We start from the raw sequence: 16,082 nt of genomic DNA, 5'->3' as shown, positions 1-16,082 counted from the left end.
TGTGCAGGAACACGTGTGCAGTGTGTGGAAACATGTATGCGGGGATGTGTGCAGGGGCATGTGTGCAGTGTGTGGGGACACATATGCAGGGACACATGCATGGGGACATGTGTGGGAACACAAGTACAGAACGTGTGCAGGGGCACGTGTTCAGGCGTGTATATGGTGTGTGGGGACACGTACGCGGGGACGTGTAGGGGCACGTGTGCGGGAACACATGTACGGGGCAGGTGTGTGGGAGCACGTGTACACGGGAACATATGGGGGCACGTGTGTGCAGGCACGTGTGCGAGAACATGTACAGGGATGTGTGGGGCCACGTGTGCAGGGAAACATACATACAAGGGTCTGTGTGCGGGGGCACGTGTGTGGTCCAGAGGGCTGGCTGAGCCCTCTCATCAGTTCTCACAGAACACGTGGCTTGGGGTTGGGACGGCTGCAGAGACTGTATGAGGCCCTCCAGGCCAGTGTCCCCTCTACAACCCTCGTCTTTCTCCCCGAGCGCGTGTGGGGCAGCTGGCTCTGCGGTTCCCTAAGGTGGTGGGAGGGACCGCTCTGTGTCCCCTCAGCCCATCCGACCCAGTGCCCCACCTGAGTGGAGAGACGCTCTGTTGGAGCCTTGTCCCTGTCCCCTGTTCCCAGCTGACGGCATCTGGAGACAGCTGCAGAGCGCCCACCTGGCAAGCACACCAGTGTTTACCCTACTAATCCAGGTGAGAGACTGCGGGCAGGTGCCTACACCGTTTGGGGGACGGTTGACGATTTCAAGTTTGCAGCAAGTTCACTCCTGTAGAGTTCAGTCTTGTATAGTTTTTGGCTGCTGTGGGTGGGACGAGAGACTGGGAGAGGAGTCAGAGCTGGGGCCTGAGAGTGCGGGGCAGCTGTCGGGCCTCAGTGGTCCCCAGGGCCCAGAGCGGCCGCGTAAGGACTTAAGTCTACATGAAGTGGGCGTGGCCTCAGGGGTCTGGGGCTCTGGGTCACGTCTGAGAGAAAATGGGACACGGCAGAGCAGGGCCTGCGCAGTGTGCGGTGGGGTCGGTGTGCAGTGGGGTGGGGTCTCCACCCTGCATACCTTTAGCTCTTCCAGATTGACGCTGATGGCTGCATGGCGGTCATCCGTGAGAGGAGGACCCAGCCGCCCGCCGCGCTGCACCGTCTGCAGGTGAGGGTGCTGGGGCAGCCCTGCCCTGTCCTCCCAGCATGGTGCAGGACTCCTCTGGCCGGGTCGGTGTTTGTCCCTGGGGCAGGGTCTGCCTGGAGGCCATGCTGCTCTTCCAAGATGAGGGTATTTCCCAGGTTCCCTGGGGAGAGAGACCGAGGCCGCCATGGCGCAGCAGCCCCTGCTGTTGATGACCGAGTCCGCTGGCCACTATTGTCATACCCTGCAAGGTTCATGAGAGCCATGCTGAGCCGGTTACCTCTGGCAGCCCAGTGACCCTGGCCACTGGTCCGAGGACCACGTCCAGGCCCCCCGCCTCCCCCATAGCCCCCACTGCCCTCACGCCACGGCATGACCGCTTGTGAGGGCACTGCTGCAGGGAGTGAAGGGGGAGGCTCTGAGAGCTGGGCCCTGGAGGACTCTGGGGGCTCTGCCCCTGGCACCCAAACCTCTCTCTCCACTATCGTGGCTCACGTTCCACAGCTCTGAACTCAGGGCCCTGCCCCCAGTGCATGCCAGGGACAGGCTGGTCTTGGGGTGGTAGAAGGCACCAATGACCTACCTCTCCCTTCTTTCTAGGTGCCCCTGAGTGCCCAGCACTGCCCAGGTACAGCTCTGCATGTCTCTGTCCTTCCATGGGGTCCAGTGGGGAGGCTGGCGGCCACTGGTGACGGGGTCTCATTTGAGTCCCACAGCTGGTGGGGGTCAGCCTGGGTGCCCTGGCATGGCCGGCCCAGCTCTAGGAGGAGGGAACCCCTCCCCAGGCCAGCAGGAGGGCAACAGTGGTTCTGAGCCCTCTTCCGAGGGTGGTCACAGTCTGGGACAAGAGGTGGTAGACAGGCCGGGCCTCTTCGGGGTCGGGCGGGCTGCCTGGACATCGCTGCCTGGCGTTGACAGGTCCTGGGGCTGCCATATGTGGCCGGCAGGAGCAACAGCTGGACTGCAGCACCCAGGCCCCTGCTCTGGCACCACTTGTGTCTGCATTGTCCCCTGCAGGTGGCCTCGTCCCAGTCATACCAACTCAGGAACCTGTAAGGCAGAGCACCGGCCACAAAGGGAGCAGAGGGCTGGGACCCCGCCAGCCCGAGTCCACCCCGTTGCCGGCCCCCTCGCCAGCCCCCTCAGGCCCCCGGCCCAAGCCCAAGACTGTGTCAGAGTTACTTCGGGAGAAGAGGCTGCGGGAGACCCGGGCCAGGAGGACCACTCTGGGTGCAAGGACGCTCCCACTCCAGCTGCTAATCTCCTCACCTGGAGCCCCCCTGCCCGCTCTGCGGCCAGCCCCCCAAGGACCTACAGCCCCAGGACTGGCTGTTTGCAATGTGGCGCTCCCAGGACTTGGGGCCCCCACAGGGGCTGCCCCAGGCACTGCTGACCTTTTGCAGGGCGCTCAGACCCCAGCCAAAGAAGAGAAACCCCGCTCCCTGCAAGCCCCAGCCCCCACCCTCACAGGGGCCAGGAGCTCAGCCCCCGAAGCCTCCAGAAGCCAAGTGTTGGGCCCCCTTCTCAGCCAGCAGAGTGTCCTGGGGCAGTCACAGGCCCTCCGCACGTCCCGGAAGCAGGGTCTGCCTGAGCTGCCGCCCCTTCTCCCTGCAGCCCCCAGCCCTGCACGGCTGCCTGCCTTCAGCCTGGTGCCAACTCGTGTGGCAGCCAGCACCACCCTGCCTGTCACCTGGGTGCTTACGGCCCCAGGGTTGCTGCCTCTGTCTATGCCGGCTATGGTGGGCGTCCCCCAGCCTGCGGGGACCCCAGCCCCAGGGCTGCTGCGCATATCTGTGCCGGCCATGGTAGGCCCCCCCCAGCCTGCGGGGTCTGCGGCCTCAGGACCGTCAGGGACTCTGCTGCCCTCCCCAGCTGAGACTCTGGCTAACCAGTGCACCCAGGCCTTGCCCTCCAGAACGCCCTCCAAACGCCACAGTCCTGCAGAGGCAGCTGAGGACGTGGTCTGTGCCCCAGGGAGACCTTCTTCCCCAGGAGCTGTGTGGGGGGCCAGAGAGACTGCTGCGCCCCTTCCCCCACCCGTAATGGCCTCCCAGGCCCCACTCCTGTCCAGCCACCCGGAAGAGGAGCTGCCCCAGCCTAGCCACCTGCCTCCCCACGGTCATGCTGGCCCAGGGAGCTGTCCAACGGGGACACCTGGGCCCCCCTCCGGATCAGGGGTCCCTCTAATCCTGGAGAAGCCACCCTCACCCCAGCCTGGTCCTAAGAAGGGCACCCTGGACCTGAGCCTCCTCTCCTCAGAGGACACAGTGGACATGCAAGCGTGGTTGAGGGGGCAGCGGGGGGTGTGTGTGCCGCCCCTGGGGAACAGATTGCCCTACCAGCCCCCCACCGTGTGCACCCTGAGGGCCCTGGCCAGTCTCCTGCTCCATAAGGAAGCTTTGGAGCACAAGGCTGCTGCCCTGATGCCCGGCAGGGCAGCAGGGGACGAGCACAGGTCCCCAGCCGGAGCCCTGCAGGCGGCGCTGGGGATGGTACACATGCGGCTCGGGAACAGCCCGGCCTACTTGCTGCTCAAGGCCCGCTTCCTGGCGGCCTTCTCCCTGCCTGCCCTCCTGGCCACTCTCCCCCCACACGGCGTCTCCACCACCCTGTCAGCTGCTGCCGGACCATACCCCGAGAGTGAAAGCGAGGACCTGGGGGAGCCCGAGCCCTCTGATGAGGAGGGCGGCACAGCCTCCAGCCTCCTGGAGGGGCTGCAGGTAAGGTGGGGACAGGCAGGAGCAGCCGAGCCCCCTGCCCAGCCACCTGCTGTATGTGCATGTGGGTGTGGGCGGGAGTGCATCCCTGGGAGGGTTGGCTCCAGTTCTGAAGAGGAAGCAGCCGGCCAGCTCCCTAGTTGTGGGTGGACTCTGATGAGGAAGGCAGGAGGGAGGCCCTGCCTTCTGGGCTGGTGTCTGGCCACACCACCTTGTTTGAGGGAACTGCTGGGGGTGGGGGCTGCTTCCCCCAGGACCCACCCCTACCCCACAGTCTTGTGTGGCCCCAGCCAGTGAGGGTGTGGCCAAACCCGTACCATGGGGACACCAGTTGGCTCTGGGGTCATGCAGGAGTGTTCTGAAGCTGTTTAGGCAGTCACTCCCCTTGTTCCCTGGGGAGAACTCAGAGGTGGATCCTGTCTGCAGCCTAGCTAGGGAGGAGGCTGGGGGTTCACGCCCCCTGCTGCAGGCCCTGTGCAGCCTGGGCTGCTGGGATGGGGCAGGCCCTTCTCCCAGGGGCATTGCTGTAGCCCAGGATGTCCTGGGCTGGGCAAGGTGGGAAACACCACCCCAAAGGGCTACGTACGGGACCCCAGATACAGGGGGGCGAAGGCCCCGTTGTCCCCCATCCGTGTGTACAGCCCCCCGTCCTGCCCACCGGGGACTCTGACAGAAGGGCCAGGTGGCAGGCAGGTTCCTCAGTGTTGACAGCAGACTGTTGGGATTGTTAGGGGGTTCAGCGGAAAGCCAGGACCCCCATGTGGTCCTCCCTTGCCCACCACGCCCTCATCCCCCTTGTCACCAACCCTGCCTGGAGGGCTCTGCCTGGGGCCAGGGACACTCCGAGGGGCCTCCCCCGCCCCCCACTCAGGCTGGAGGTCATCCTTCCCCTCTGCTTGTATTTCAGCCAGGCCCCGGCCAGGGCTCAGCCCTCTGCTGCCTGGACACCCCCGACGACTTCCGTGTGCTCAGGACACGGCACAGCCGTAAGCGAAGGCGGCTGTCCTGAGCAGGTGAGTCCAGGTGAGGGGCTGGAGAGGGGCCTATCTGCACCCACCCTCAGGGCTCCAGTGCCCTGGTCAGCATCTTTGAAGGTCCACCTTCCACAGCCTCGATCACCCCATGCCCCCACATGGTGTCCCCAGATCAGCCTGGAGTCTGCCCCAGTGCCTGTCAACCGTTTGTCTGTGGGGTCTGCGGGCGTGCCTGTGGCCTGCTGGGGCCCAGGACACCCCCTGTCAGGGTGTGCTTGTGTTCCAGGAGGACACACCTGGCCTGAAGCCACTGCTTCTCAGGACAGGCAGAGCTGCCGCACGAGGGAAGAGGCACTAGCTGTTCTCGTCTGCACCGTGTCGTCCTCATGTCCCCTCACCAGAGGGCTCGTTTGGCCCCAAGTGAAAATCTGAATATTTAGGGGAATAAAGAAATGTCTATTTTTTTTATTGAAAAGCAAACAAATCACAGACCTTGCTCTGCACTGTGCCATCCTTGGGGGAGAACCTGGGGGGCCAGGGGTACGAGGGCTTGCGGCTGGGCCCCTCAGAGCCTGGGACGTTGACCCCAGGCCTTGCTGGCCAGGGGAGTGGAGAAGCAGATAGTTTTGCTGGTTCACAAGCAGCTGGTGGGCTCGTACGGGCTGAAAGTGAAGAGCTACCATTGCGCCCGGGCATGTTTCACGGTGCCACAGCCTGTGAGGCACGGTCTCATTGTCACTTCTTGGTTTTTTTTAAAAAAACTTTGTCACTGTGGAAGACTTCAGAGAGAGGTGGAGGGAGCCTGTGTGCTGAGCCCTGTGCCCTTGCCCCATGCCCTCACCCTGCTGAGCAGCCCACGCTGAGTGCCGGCCCTCGTCGTACCCCCCACCCGCCACGTGGTGTCTCTGCACAGGCTACATCTGTGGCCGCGGTTTTGTGTGCCCTGTGTGCTGTTAAACCTTGTGACTTGGTCTGACCTATGGGTGTTTTTTAGATATCCAAGTACTCGGGTGTTCTGGGCATCTTTATTTACTGATTCCCAGTTTGAATCTGATGTGGCCAGAGAACGTGACATTTTTACCATTTATTCTCAAACACACACAAGAGGAAGACATCGTTGCCATCCTTGTTACAAAAACTGGGTGCTTTGAGATGCCGAGGGCCTGGTGGCCCCTGGATCAAGGTGCCTGGCTGTGTTGGGGCCACAGGGCCAGGAGGCAGAGCACAGAAAGCCCCAGGCTAGGCTCTGAGGCTGGGGGCAGCTACAGGAGGGGTGTTCGCTGCTCAGGCAGGTGGGGTCGGGAGACTCCTGCTCCTGGTTTCAGCCCTTCCTGCAGCTGCCGGGCCCACCCCTTCTCAGTAGCTGTTGCAGCGCCTGGCCTAAGGCAACTCGGTCACCTGGACGTGCTGGGTGAGGTGCTGGCCTCTGGGGTTCCCTGTGTCCCAGCTGGGGACACGGCTCCTCCTGGAAGTGGCACAGTCCATCCTGCTGCCAGCAGCCCTTCTGAAACTTATTTGTGGGGCCATGGTGATGGCCTCCGTGTCCCGGGAGCTTGCGTCGCTGTCGCCATGTGTGGGTGGGGAAAGGGAATTGCTGAGGGTGCCGGGTGATGAGATGGCCATGGAGTGTCAGGGTTGACACTCTTGGAGGGTATGTGAGCTCCCACAGGGGCTGTGGAGCCCTCTTTAGACCCCACGATGTAGGCCTTGTCCCTGGCAGAGTCCTCCCCCACCCACACCCTGGCCCTCGGCCCTCAGCTCTGTGTTGCTGGTCCTGGAGAAGGCCAGTAAAGGTGTCAGATACAGAGCATCTATGTCCTGGCCAGAGCAGCTGGACGGTGGCTTGGCATCACCCACCCCCCGGGAGGGCCTTTGCTCTCACTTCTACCCACCAGGCGCCGCTGCCCAGGAGGCCCCATGGTAGGGAAGACTCCAGTATTTTCCATGCGGCTTTCCTCTGAGAACAGCACTCGCACTTCCCCACTGGGTGAATTGGGGCGGGCCATGTCTCCCTGCAGGGAGAGCAGCACCCACCAGGAAGTGCCGGGGCCTCGGCTCCACCCTCCCTGGGCACCAGGCTGCGGCAGCATCCCACACGTCAGAGCCTCAGCCGGCTGGCGGGCAGCACTCAGCACACAGAGGACCCAGGTGGGCACCCGCATCCTTCCCCAGAGGTGCTGGGAAGACACTCTGGAGCTTGTTGTTGGGTGGTCGGGGCAGCAACAGCCAAGCAGATCCCCCTGGGCGCTGAGGTTCCCTGAAAATCGGTTGGGCAGGCCAGCACCCTGCTCTCTGCCCTCACCCCCATGGCACTTGGTGAGGGCCTGGGTATTTCAACCCATGAGCCAAAGAATGAGGGAGCTAGAGAGGCCAGGAGCACTCTGGGGGGCGAGACCCTGCTGCTGGAGCTAGAGCCAGTGGTCTTAGCCAGCCGTCTTCTTCCCCTGGGCCTCGCGGGGCAGTGCGGAGACCCAGAAAGTCTGCACAGACTAAGCCTGCAGCGACCCCACCCTGGGAGCTGATCCAGACAGGTCTAGAGTCTGGGGGCTGAGACCTCTGCTAGAGACCCTGTCAAGGTCCGGAGGCCTGGTCCCCACACCTGGGGGCTCTGTCTGAGGCCAGGGGCCCTGTCCCCATACCCCGGGGGCTCTGAGGCTAGGTGCTCTGTCTCTGCACCCGGGGATTCTGAGGCCAGGGGCACGGTCCCCACACCTGGGGGAGACATGACCACAGGCTGCTCTGGGAGACCAGCCCAGTCTTGGAGGCTCCGCCTGTGCAGGTGGAGGGACCACAGTGGGAACAGCCCTGCCCTGCCTCCCTGGGCCCTTGACAAGTGGCCAGGAGCCAGGTCACCTGAGAGGGGAGCCCGACAATGGTGGTTCCTGGGGCCCAGGACCCAGAGAAGGCGGCAAAGCCGCATTCCAGGCCACCCGTCGGTGCACCCACAGCCCCTCCCTTCGTGCTGGTGCCAGGCAGACACCTGGTGGGGCCCCTTCCTGCCTCGAAGTAGGAGCATGGGGCAGCTGCTGGAGGGCTGGGAGCCCACCCTATTGCATCACTACCCCACTAGCCACAGGAGGGGGCATGGGGGCTGGGGCCAGAGCTGGCGTGACACAGCCTGTCGTCACTCTAGGAAATGAGGAAGTCTGCATGGCCAGGCTTCTATGGGGCTGCGAAGGCGGGAGGGCCACATTCCAACCTGTACCCGACTTCCCGCCAGCCCAGGCACTGCTGGCTAAGGACTGCTGGGTGAGGTTTGTCCAGCCAGGGCAGCATCCAGGGCCAGCAGCTCCTCCTCTCTGCGAGGGGTGCCTCCGCAGGCACAGCACGCGATACTGGGGTGTCTACCTATCCCGGCGTCTCTGTAGGGTGACTGGGGGGAAGCTTGGGGGTGGGTGCCCTGAGAGACTGCAGCCCTGCCTACCTGATGGCCAGAGAGGGGATGCGGGGTGAGGCTGAAATCCACCATCTGTCTGCCCACCACCACAGGCCACTGGTGTGTCCTCTCCCGCCATGTCGGACTATGAGAACGAGGATGAGTGCTGGAGCGCCCTGGAGGGTTTTCGGGTGAAGCTCATCTCAGTCATCGACCCCTCCCGCATCACGCCGTACCTGCGCCAGTGCAAAGTCCTCAACCCTGACGACGAGGAGCAGGTGCTCAGCGACCCCAGCCTGGTCATCCGCAAGCGCAAAGTGGGTCAGTGCCACGCCGGGCCCAGCCCTGGGGGCCCGTCTGCCCGCCTACCTCTGCGCCTGAGGCCCCCACGCCCCCGACCCTGTCCTGTTGGCGCGTGCTGCTGACACAGGCAGGTCGCCACCCCAAGGGGTGGGCGCAGCCTTCCCCCAGCCCAGGGCCTCTGGGACCACAGGGATGAAGTGGCAGGCAGTGTCATGGCAGCCCGGAGCTCAACCATGGGTCCCTGGGGAGACACCCCACCCTGCCCCCTGCCAGCCCCTCTGGGTGACCCCCCCCACCCCTGCCAACCCCTCTGAGCACCGCCGCCCCGACCACACTGGCGCCTCTGGGGGGACTCCCCACCCCAGCCCCTCTGGGCGCCTCCGCCCTGCCCCCCACCGGCCCCTCTGGGGCACTCCACCCCGCCCCCCACCACCCCCTCTGGGGGACCCAGCTCTGTCCCCCACGAACCCATCTGGATACCCCACCCCAACCCTTCTGGGCACCGCTGCCCTGCCCCCCACCGGCCCCTCTGGGGGCACCTCCCTAGCCCCTCTGAGCACCTCTGCCCCATCCCAGCTGCCCCCTGGTTACAGGCGTCCTCCTGGACATCCTGCAGCGGACGGGCCACAGGGGCTACGTGGCCTTCCTGGAGAGCCTGGAGCTCTACTACCCACAGCTGTACAAGAAGGTCACTGGCAAGGAGCCGGCCCGCGTCTTCTCCATGATCATAGGTGGGGCTCGGGGCTGCCTGGGTGGGGGCGGGGCCAGGCAGGCCTCCCAAACTCTAAATTGGGGGTGAAGGAAGCTCTGTATGAATAGTGTGGAGTGGACCTGCCTGCCAGTGTCAGGGGCAGTCTTGGTCCCCACCCCCGCACTCCCTGTGTCTCCCAATGCTGGTCATGGAGGGCAGAGGCTGGACGAAGGGGTGGGTCCGTCAGGGCCTCTTGTGTCTGACTCGCTGGGTGAACCCTGACTGTCCAGGGCCAGCTTTCTGGCCTCCAGACTGGGGCGGGGGCGTGGGGAGGCAGGCCAGGGGGCGGAAGATGACCGTGGAACCTGGAGCCCATTGGCGGGAGGAGGAGAAGCACCCCCGGGCCCTGCTCTCGCTCACGGGGCCGATGAGCAGCGGCCCGGGGCCCAGCATCGCCCTCACCTGCCTGCTGTGGCCGCAGACGCCTCGGGGGAGTCGGGCCTGACGCAGCTGCTGATGAGCGAGGTGCTAAAGCTGCAGAAGAAGGTGCAGGAGCTGACGGCGCTGCTGACCTCCAAGGACGACTTCGCCGAGGAGCTGCGGGTCAAGGACAGCCTGCTTCGCAAGCACCAGGAGCGCGTGCAGCGGCTGAAGGAGGAGTGCGAAGCCCTCGGGCGTGAGCTCAAGCGCTGCAAGGAGGAGAACCACGACCTGGCCCTGCGGCTGGCACGTCAGAGTGAGGAGAAGGGCGCGGCCCTCATGCGCAACCGCGACCTGCAGCTGGAGGTGGATGCCGTGGGGGGCCAGGTGGGGTGTCCGGGCTGGGGCTGGCCTCTGGGCAGTGGTTGACGGCGGGCGCCCGCAGGTGGACCGGCTCAAGCACAGCCTCATGAAGGCAGAAGACGACTGCACGGTGGAACGCAAGCACACGCTGAAGCTGCGGCACGCCATGGAGCAGCGGCCCAGCCAGGAGCTGCTGTGGGAGCTGCAGCAGGAGAAGGCCCTGCTGCAGGCCCGAGTGCAGGGGCTGGAGGCCTCCGCCCAGGTGCGGTGCCATGGGGGGACTGCGGGGGCTGGGGGAGGGCGAAGGGCGCTGTGCAGGCAGGGCCGGCCTTGGGGGCCAAGAGCAGAGGGGGCACTGCCCGAGCAGGACAGGCCCCAGGCCCCAGGCCGGGCACCACCATGACATCCTCCGTCACCCACACAGGACAGGAGGCGGGACAGGAGCGGCACCTACATCCAGGTGCTGGAGGAGGACTGGAGGCAGGCCCTGCGTGACCACCAGGAGCAGGCCAGCATCATCTTCTCCCTGCGCAAGGACCTGCGCCAGGCCGAGGCCCAGCGGGCCAGGGTGCGCAGCGGGGCGGAGACGGATCTGCTGGGTGGGGGAGCGAGGCTGGGGGACCAGGGTGTCCAGAAGGTAGGGGAGGCACTTGGCTAGATGCCCCGCTTCCTGTCTTACCGGAGGCACAGGCCGCGGCCCTCTTGCCCCACTCCCCCAGAATGACCAAGGCCCAGGTCTAGGCTCACGGTGCCCAAGAAGACCCGCAGCCTCGGCCAGCATCTCCGTGACAGCCCAGCAGCCCTGCCCACGCAGCCTCCCTCCCCCAGCCGACCCCCTCCCGCACCCCAAGTACACCCGGGGCTGGTACGTGGGCAGAGGCTGGGCTGAGCTCTGTGCCCCGCAGTGCGTGGAGGAGAAGGAGATGTTCGAGCTACAGTGCCTGGCCCTGCGCAAGGACTCCAAGATGTACAAGGACCGCATCGAGGCTGTCCTGCAGCAGATGGAGGAGGTGGCCATTGAGAGGGATCAGGTAGGCACTTCGCCCTGCCAGGGCTGCATGAGCACTGTCCTGCCAGCACGGGCGAGGGCACAGGGCCGGAGTGTTCTCCAGGCTCAGAGGACGGCGGTCCAAGTGCTTCTAGAGACACAGTGATGCAGCATGAGTGTCCCAGGGCGGCCGTGACAAAAGGCCACACCTGGGGGCTTACAACAGTGGACGTTTATCCTTGCAACTCTGAGGCCCAGGTCTGAATTCAGGGTGTGGGCAGGGCTGTGCTTCCAGCTCCTGGCGTTCCTTGGCTTGTGGCAGCATCGCTCAGTCTCCGCCTCTGTCTCCACAAGGCCTTCTCCCTTGGTACCCCTGTCTCTGTGCATCTCCTCTCTCATAAGGATTGCCCTACTCATCGGATTAGGACCCGCCCCCCTACCCCGTGTGACCACATGTTAACTGATAACATCTGCAGAGACCTTGTGTCCAAACAAGTTCATGTTCACAGAACTTCAATCTGTAACACACGCTGCTCAGTGCGAAAATGTAAATAACAAAGAGTGCAAGAAAAGGTAACAGCCCTTCCCATATCACCCAGCCTGCCTGCTCCCAGGAAACGCCTGTCTACGCTCTGGCTGTACCCCCAGGCTTCCTTCGACATACACATCGTTCTGTCTGCCTTGTTTTTGTGGATAGTTTTTTAACTTAAGAAGTCCTGGACGTGTTGACCGCCTGTGTTCTCATGAACTTGGGCCGGCATCCTGCATCCTGGGGTGTGGCGGAGGCATGCTTCGGTCTCCCAAACACCGGTCACGGTCACGGACGTTGTTTCTCATTCTTTCCAGTGACCGCTGCTGCTTCAACAAAATTCTGGAGGTTAATTTGACAACTTGTACCAACCAAATCCATTGCTGTAGAGTTGATTCCGACTCAAGAGTCTTAAAATCTAGATTATTTTTAAGGCAGCAATACCAGTTCTAGAAACCTTTCTTGTGGCAACAGCCAGTAATGCAGAGAAAGCCAGATGTGGCTGTTTGGCACAAGATTTGGGGGATAGCAAAAATGGGGGCCACCTCAGTGTCCCAACAGGGGTGGGGTGGTAGAGTGCACTGTGCTCATTTTTGAGGAATGCTGCACAGATGTTAACAACCGCGGCCAGGACGTAAAACCACACAACATTCACACGCACGTAGGGGCTGGGGGCATAATCTGTGCTGAAGCCCAGTGCTGCCTGGGATGGAGGAGCTGGGAGAAGGCGTGGAGGGCCAGCAGGATTGCCCCGAGGGAGGCTGGGATGTGGAGAGCTAGTCTCCTCCTCCACGCTTCCCACCGGGAGCCCCGCTGCTTTGCGCACCTAATACTGACCCAAGAGGAAGCGCGTCCCCACGGGGCCCCCTGCTCTGGGTCTTCTTGCTGCTGGAAGTTTTGTGGGGACTTTCCTAGAAGCTGGTTGAGGCCGTGCGGCGCAGCGAATGGCCTGGTTGGCTGGACGGCTCTGTGCTCTGGTCCACCTGGCCTGTCCCTGTCCCGCAGGCCGTGGTGACTCGAGAGGAGCTGCACACGCAGCAGGCACGGTGCCTGCAGGAGAAGGACAGGCTGCGGAAGCGTATCCGCGAGCTGGGCGAGAAGGCAGATGAGCTCCAGCTGCAGCTGTTCCAGCGTGAGGGCCAGCTGCTGGCCGCGGAGGGCCGCCTAAAACGACAGCAGCTGGAGACACTTGTCCTGGTGGGCCTGGGGCTGGCCTCGGGGGCTGGGGGCACAGTAATTGGGCCACAGGTGGAACCCAGGTGGTGTGACCCGGAGAACCCAGGGCCAGGAAGGAGCCAGACTGACCCGAGCCTGGCCTGGCCATTGCTCCACAAGGCCTGGCATTCTCCTCTGTGGGGTTGGGTCACCCTGATTGAGGCCCCTTCTGACAGTGGGCCGAGGGGTATGGACATAGCTTTCAGGGCCTGTGCATGAAGTGGGGCCCCGGACAGTGGCTATGACCAAGGTGACAACCACCCGATGGACCCCACAGGCTGCTCTGGGTGTGTCAGGGGAGGAGGACCTTTTGGGCAGGAGCAGGGTGTAGAGAGGAGCCCAGGGTGGGCATGGGCTGGCCAGGGGTCCTTGTGCTTTCTGGGGTTGGGGGCACCATGGCCCAGTCCTGCCAACCCAGCCCGCCTGTGCCCGCAGAGCTCCGACCTGGAGGACAGCTCTCCTAGGAGCTCCCGGGAGGTGAGTGGGCCGCCAGGTGGGTGCCGGGCTGGGCCCCCTGAGGCTCACAGCTGGCAGCCTCCCACCGGACCGCTGGGCCAGGCCCGGCACCCCGCCTGCTCTAGGAACTGGCGAGGTGTCCTGTGGGTAGCTGCTCCTCCTTCCCACACTGGCCGGGTCGGCAGAGGAGCATGCAGCCCCCAAGGAGCTGCTTGCTCAGGAGCAGGGGCAGGGGCAGGCGTGCACAGGGCTGCGAGGCACAAGTCCCAGGAAATAGCTGGGCAGTGGGACACAGGACATGGGGAGAGGGTGACCAGTGACCCCTCTGTCTTCGGCAGCTCTCACTGCCCCAGGGCCTAGAGGAGGACGCCCAGCTCTCTGACAAAGGTGAGGAGGTGAGCATAGGTGCCTGCCACATGTAGGGGAGGGCTGAGCCTCAGGCCTGGTCTCGGGGTCTTGGGGTTGAGGCCCCTCATTGCCCTGAAGCGTGGTCTTGGGAGCTGGTGCCCTTCCCTGATGCCCAAGCACAGCTGGAGACACAGCCCTCACCAGGCGCAGTGGGTTCTCCAACCCTCACCTCACAGATGGGGAAACCAGGGCCAGGAGGAGGCAATCTGCTTGAGGGCACCAGCTAGCTCCCAAGAGCCCACCGCAAACCTGGGCCCAGCTGGCATGCTGGTGGTCAGCGGATCAGGCGCCTGTCATCAGTGTGCGGAGTCTTCACTGTGGGGGTTCCTTTGGGCTCAGGGCTCAAAGTTCACAGACAAGCACCCTCAATGGCCCCCCTGTGGGAGGCTGGGTGGGAGATAAGGACCCCAAGAGGGAGGAGGCCTGCAGTCAGCCAGCGGTGTTGGGGGGCGGGTGCGGGGGCCTGAGGATGGAGGTCATGGTGCAGGATCCACGCTCATCCCAGTGGTCAGGACTAGGGCACAGGGTGAAGCAGTGACCATGTACCTATGACCAGGGTGATGGCTGGGGTGGTGACAGGGGTTGGCAGAGGACTTGCTCAGCAGGAGGAGCTGACAGGTGGGGGTCCCGGGGTATCCAGGAAGACCCCTGTGCTTTGCTGGGGCCCCAGGGGAGGGGGGAAGTAGTGTTGCCCGGGAGCTTTTGTGGGAAGTCAGACAGACTTCCTCAGAGTCAGGCCTAACCCCCACTCCTAAGGCGGGAAGGGGAAGAACCGGCAGCAAAATGGAGAAGTGGGGGGTCGGCCAGCCGTCTGCTGTTACGCAAAAGATGTGGACTTAAGATTGTAGAGTCCCACATGGGGCAGGGGTGGGAGTGACCCAGGAGGAGATGGGCACAAGTGGGCAAACCTCGGGCAGGTCAGTAGGAGGAGCAGCCCCTGCCCTGGCCTGAGGGCCACTCTGGGAGCAAGGAGTGGGCCTTGGTTTCCTTGTCGGTAAAATGGGCATTCCTCATTGGCTCCATCACTGATGCAAGGGTGAGGGTCCCAGGAGATCTTGTGAGACTGGCCCCAGAACGTGCTGCAGAATCCAGGGTGAGGCGATGGAGGGCCCGTGTGGCCCAGAGTCCCAGCCGTGGGCAGGGCTGACAGGCATGACTCTGCTTCCAGGTGGCCCGGCTGAGGGGCAGAGCCTGGAGCAACCCTTGGTGGCTCTGCAGAAGGAGCAGCTTTCACTGACCCCCAACGTAAGGCTGCCCAGGGTTCCTGCTACCCACAGTCCCGGCCAGGGCTCAGGTCTCCCTCCCAGGCATAGGGGTCCCTCTGCTTCTGTGGGGGCCCTCCGTCCACATCACTGTGATCATGGGAGGTCAGTTCCTCAGCCTGTCCCCAGTGACCCCTGAACAGCTCAGGGTGGGGGTGACCAGAGTCTCTGCCAATGGCCTTGGAGGGTGGAGTGGTTGACGTGAGTGAGCCCTTCCCACGGGACAAAGCCACAGGCCAAGGGGTGGGCATGGAGGTGGGTGGCCCCAGCTAGGGGCTGGCTGCCTGGGGGGCTCCGCAGGGAGTGCGGTGCTAACCCGAGTGGGCAGCCAGCTCACTGTCCACCTCGCTGAGTCCTGCATATGGGTTCCTTTTTATCCCTGGAGGAGACTGGCCTGCCAGTGCTGTGCCCTAACTCAGCCCGACTGGGCCTCCTGGCCCCTCTGCCCACTGCCGACTTACTCACAGGTGCCGGGCACTCAGGGCCAGCTGGGAGCTCATCTCCTGTTGAGCTGAGGGTGCGGGACCCCCAGAGTCTGAGCTCCTCCTTCTGTAGGGCACAGGACTGAGTGGCGGGGAGCCCCCTGAGAAGGAGCGTCGGCGGCTCAAGGAGAGCTTCGAGAACTACCGCAGGTGCGAAGGCCTTGGGTGGGGGCAGTGGGCAGGGGTGAGGCAGCAGGCGCAGGTGCGAAGGCCTTGTGTGGGGGCAGTGGGCAGGGGTGAGGCAGCAGGCGGGTCACCATGCCTCTGCAGCAGGGACAAGCTCCACCTGCAGACACCTGCAACCTGTGCCTCCCCACAGGAAGCGGGCCCTCCGCAAGATGCAGAACGGCCTGCGGCAGGGGGAGGTGGACTGGGAGAACACCACCGGCAGCGACAACACGGACACGGAGGGCTCCTAGCCCGCCAGGCCGCGGGCGCCCACGCGGCAGGTGACGCCGTCAGGTGGCCGCCCCAGCGCGCGGCCTTCACCGGGCGGCCCGGCCAGCCCCGTCCCGGGAGGAGGAGCCCGAGGCGGCCGGCGGCGGTGCGCGGCGTGGACAGCTGGCCCCGCAGGCTTCCCCGGAGCTGACGACGACCCGAGAGCCGGGAGACCGCCGCTGTCGCTAGGGGTGCCTTCCCGTGTCGGTGCGCGCACACCTGTGTGGTTTTTAAAGTCTTGCTCTATGTTTGTTATATAGCACGTGTTCGCTGTAAAAACTGGAAAGTGCAGCTAATAAAAGCGACTCGCGGATGTCCCGCC

The 16,082-nt window shown here is 64.1% G+C and overlaps 2 protein-coding genes across 15 annotated transcripts in view; both read left to right on the top strand.

Annotated features, from left to right (window-relative positions):
• Positions 1 to 6,933, top strand: part of SNAPC4 (small nuclear RNA activating complex polypeptide 4) — a 27,229-nt gene extending 20,296 nt beyond the window's left edge. For 6 of the 8 annotated variants that reach the window (XM_049895454.1, XM_049895455.1, XM_049895456.1 and 3 more), the window contains 6 exons: positions 643 to 713; positions 1,079 to 1,162; positions 1,739 to 1,766; positions 2,156 to 3,858; positions 4,763 to 4,868; positions 5,116 to 6,811. In XM_049895454.1, coding sequence (XP_049751411.1) covers positions 643 to 713; positions 1,079 to 1,162; positions 1,739 to 1,766; positions 2,156 to 3,858; positions 4,763 to 4,864 — 1,988 coding nt within the window. In that variant the 3' untranslated portion in view covers positions 4,865 to 4,868; positions 5,116 to 6,811. Of the gene's footprint in view, positions 1 to 642; positions 714 to 1,078; positions 1,163 to 1,738; positions 1,767 to 2,155; positions 3,859 to 4,762; positions 4,879 to 5,115; positions 6,812 to 6,847 lie in introns of those variants that run through there. The other 2 variants (XM_049895459.1, XM_049895460.1) reach the window with 2 other exon arrangements.
• On the top strand, positions 6,900 to 16,082 carry CARD9 (caspase recruitment domain family member 9). Of its 7 annotated transcripts, XM_049895470.1 has the most exons (13): positions 6,900 to 6,977; positions 8,319 to 8,526; positions 9,102 to 9,239; positions 9,681 to 9,985; positions 10,065 to 10,244; positions 10,407 to 10,550; positions 10,888 to 11,013; positions 12,505 to 12,696; positions 13,150 to 13,191; positions 13,509 to 13,557; positions 14,747 to 14,823; positions 15,396 to 15,472; positions 15,642 to 16,082. In XM_049895470.1, the coding sequence occupies exons 2-13, from the start codon at positions 8,343 to 8,345 to the stop codon at positions 15,739 to 15,741; spliced, it is 1,614 nt and encodes a 537-aa protein (XP_049751427.1). In that variant the 5' UTR covers positions 6,900 to 6,977; positions 8,319 to 8,342; the 3' UTR covers positions 15,742 to 16,082. The 7 variants fall into 7 exon arrangements, with proteins under 7 accessions (XP_049751427.1, XP_049751428.1, XP_049751429.1 ...); XM_049895471.1 differs by lacking the exon at positions 13,150 to 13,191; XM_049895472.1 differs by lacking the exon at positions 15,642 to 16,082 and having other exon boundaries at positions 13,509 to 13,565; positions 15,396 to 15,473.

This window comes from Elephas maximus, chromosome 9 (assembly GCF_024166365.1).
Source record: "Elephas maximus indicus isolate mEleMax1 chromosome 9, mEleMax1 primary haplotype, whole genome shotgun sequence".
NCBI lineage: Eukaryota > Metazoa > Chordata > Mammalia > Proboscidea > Elephantidae > Elephas > Elephas maximus.
This window is presented reverse-complemented; position numbering and strand designations above follow the sequence as displayed.

What these genes read in the sequence shown, in the direction of transcription:
- CARD9 (XM_049895466.1), top strand. Translation starts at nt 8,343, where the DNA reads ATGTCGGACTATGAGAACGAGGATGAGTGCTGGAGCGCCCTGGAGGGT. An exon ending in CGTCTTCTCCATGATCATAG is followed by an intron (nt 9,240 to 9,680) that starts GTGGGGCTCGGG and finishes CTGTGGCCGCAG; the next exon opens with ACGCCTCGGGGGAGTCGGGC. An exon ending in ACCGCGACCTGCAGCTGGAG is followed by an intron (nt 9,986 to 10,064) that starts GTGGATGCCGTG and finishes GGGCGCCCGCAG; the next exon opens with GTGGACCGGCTCAAGCACAG.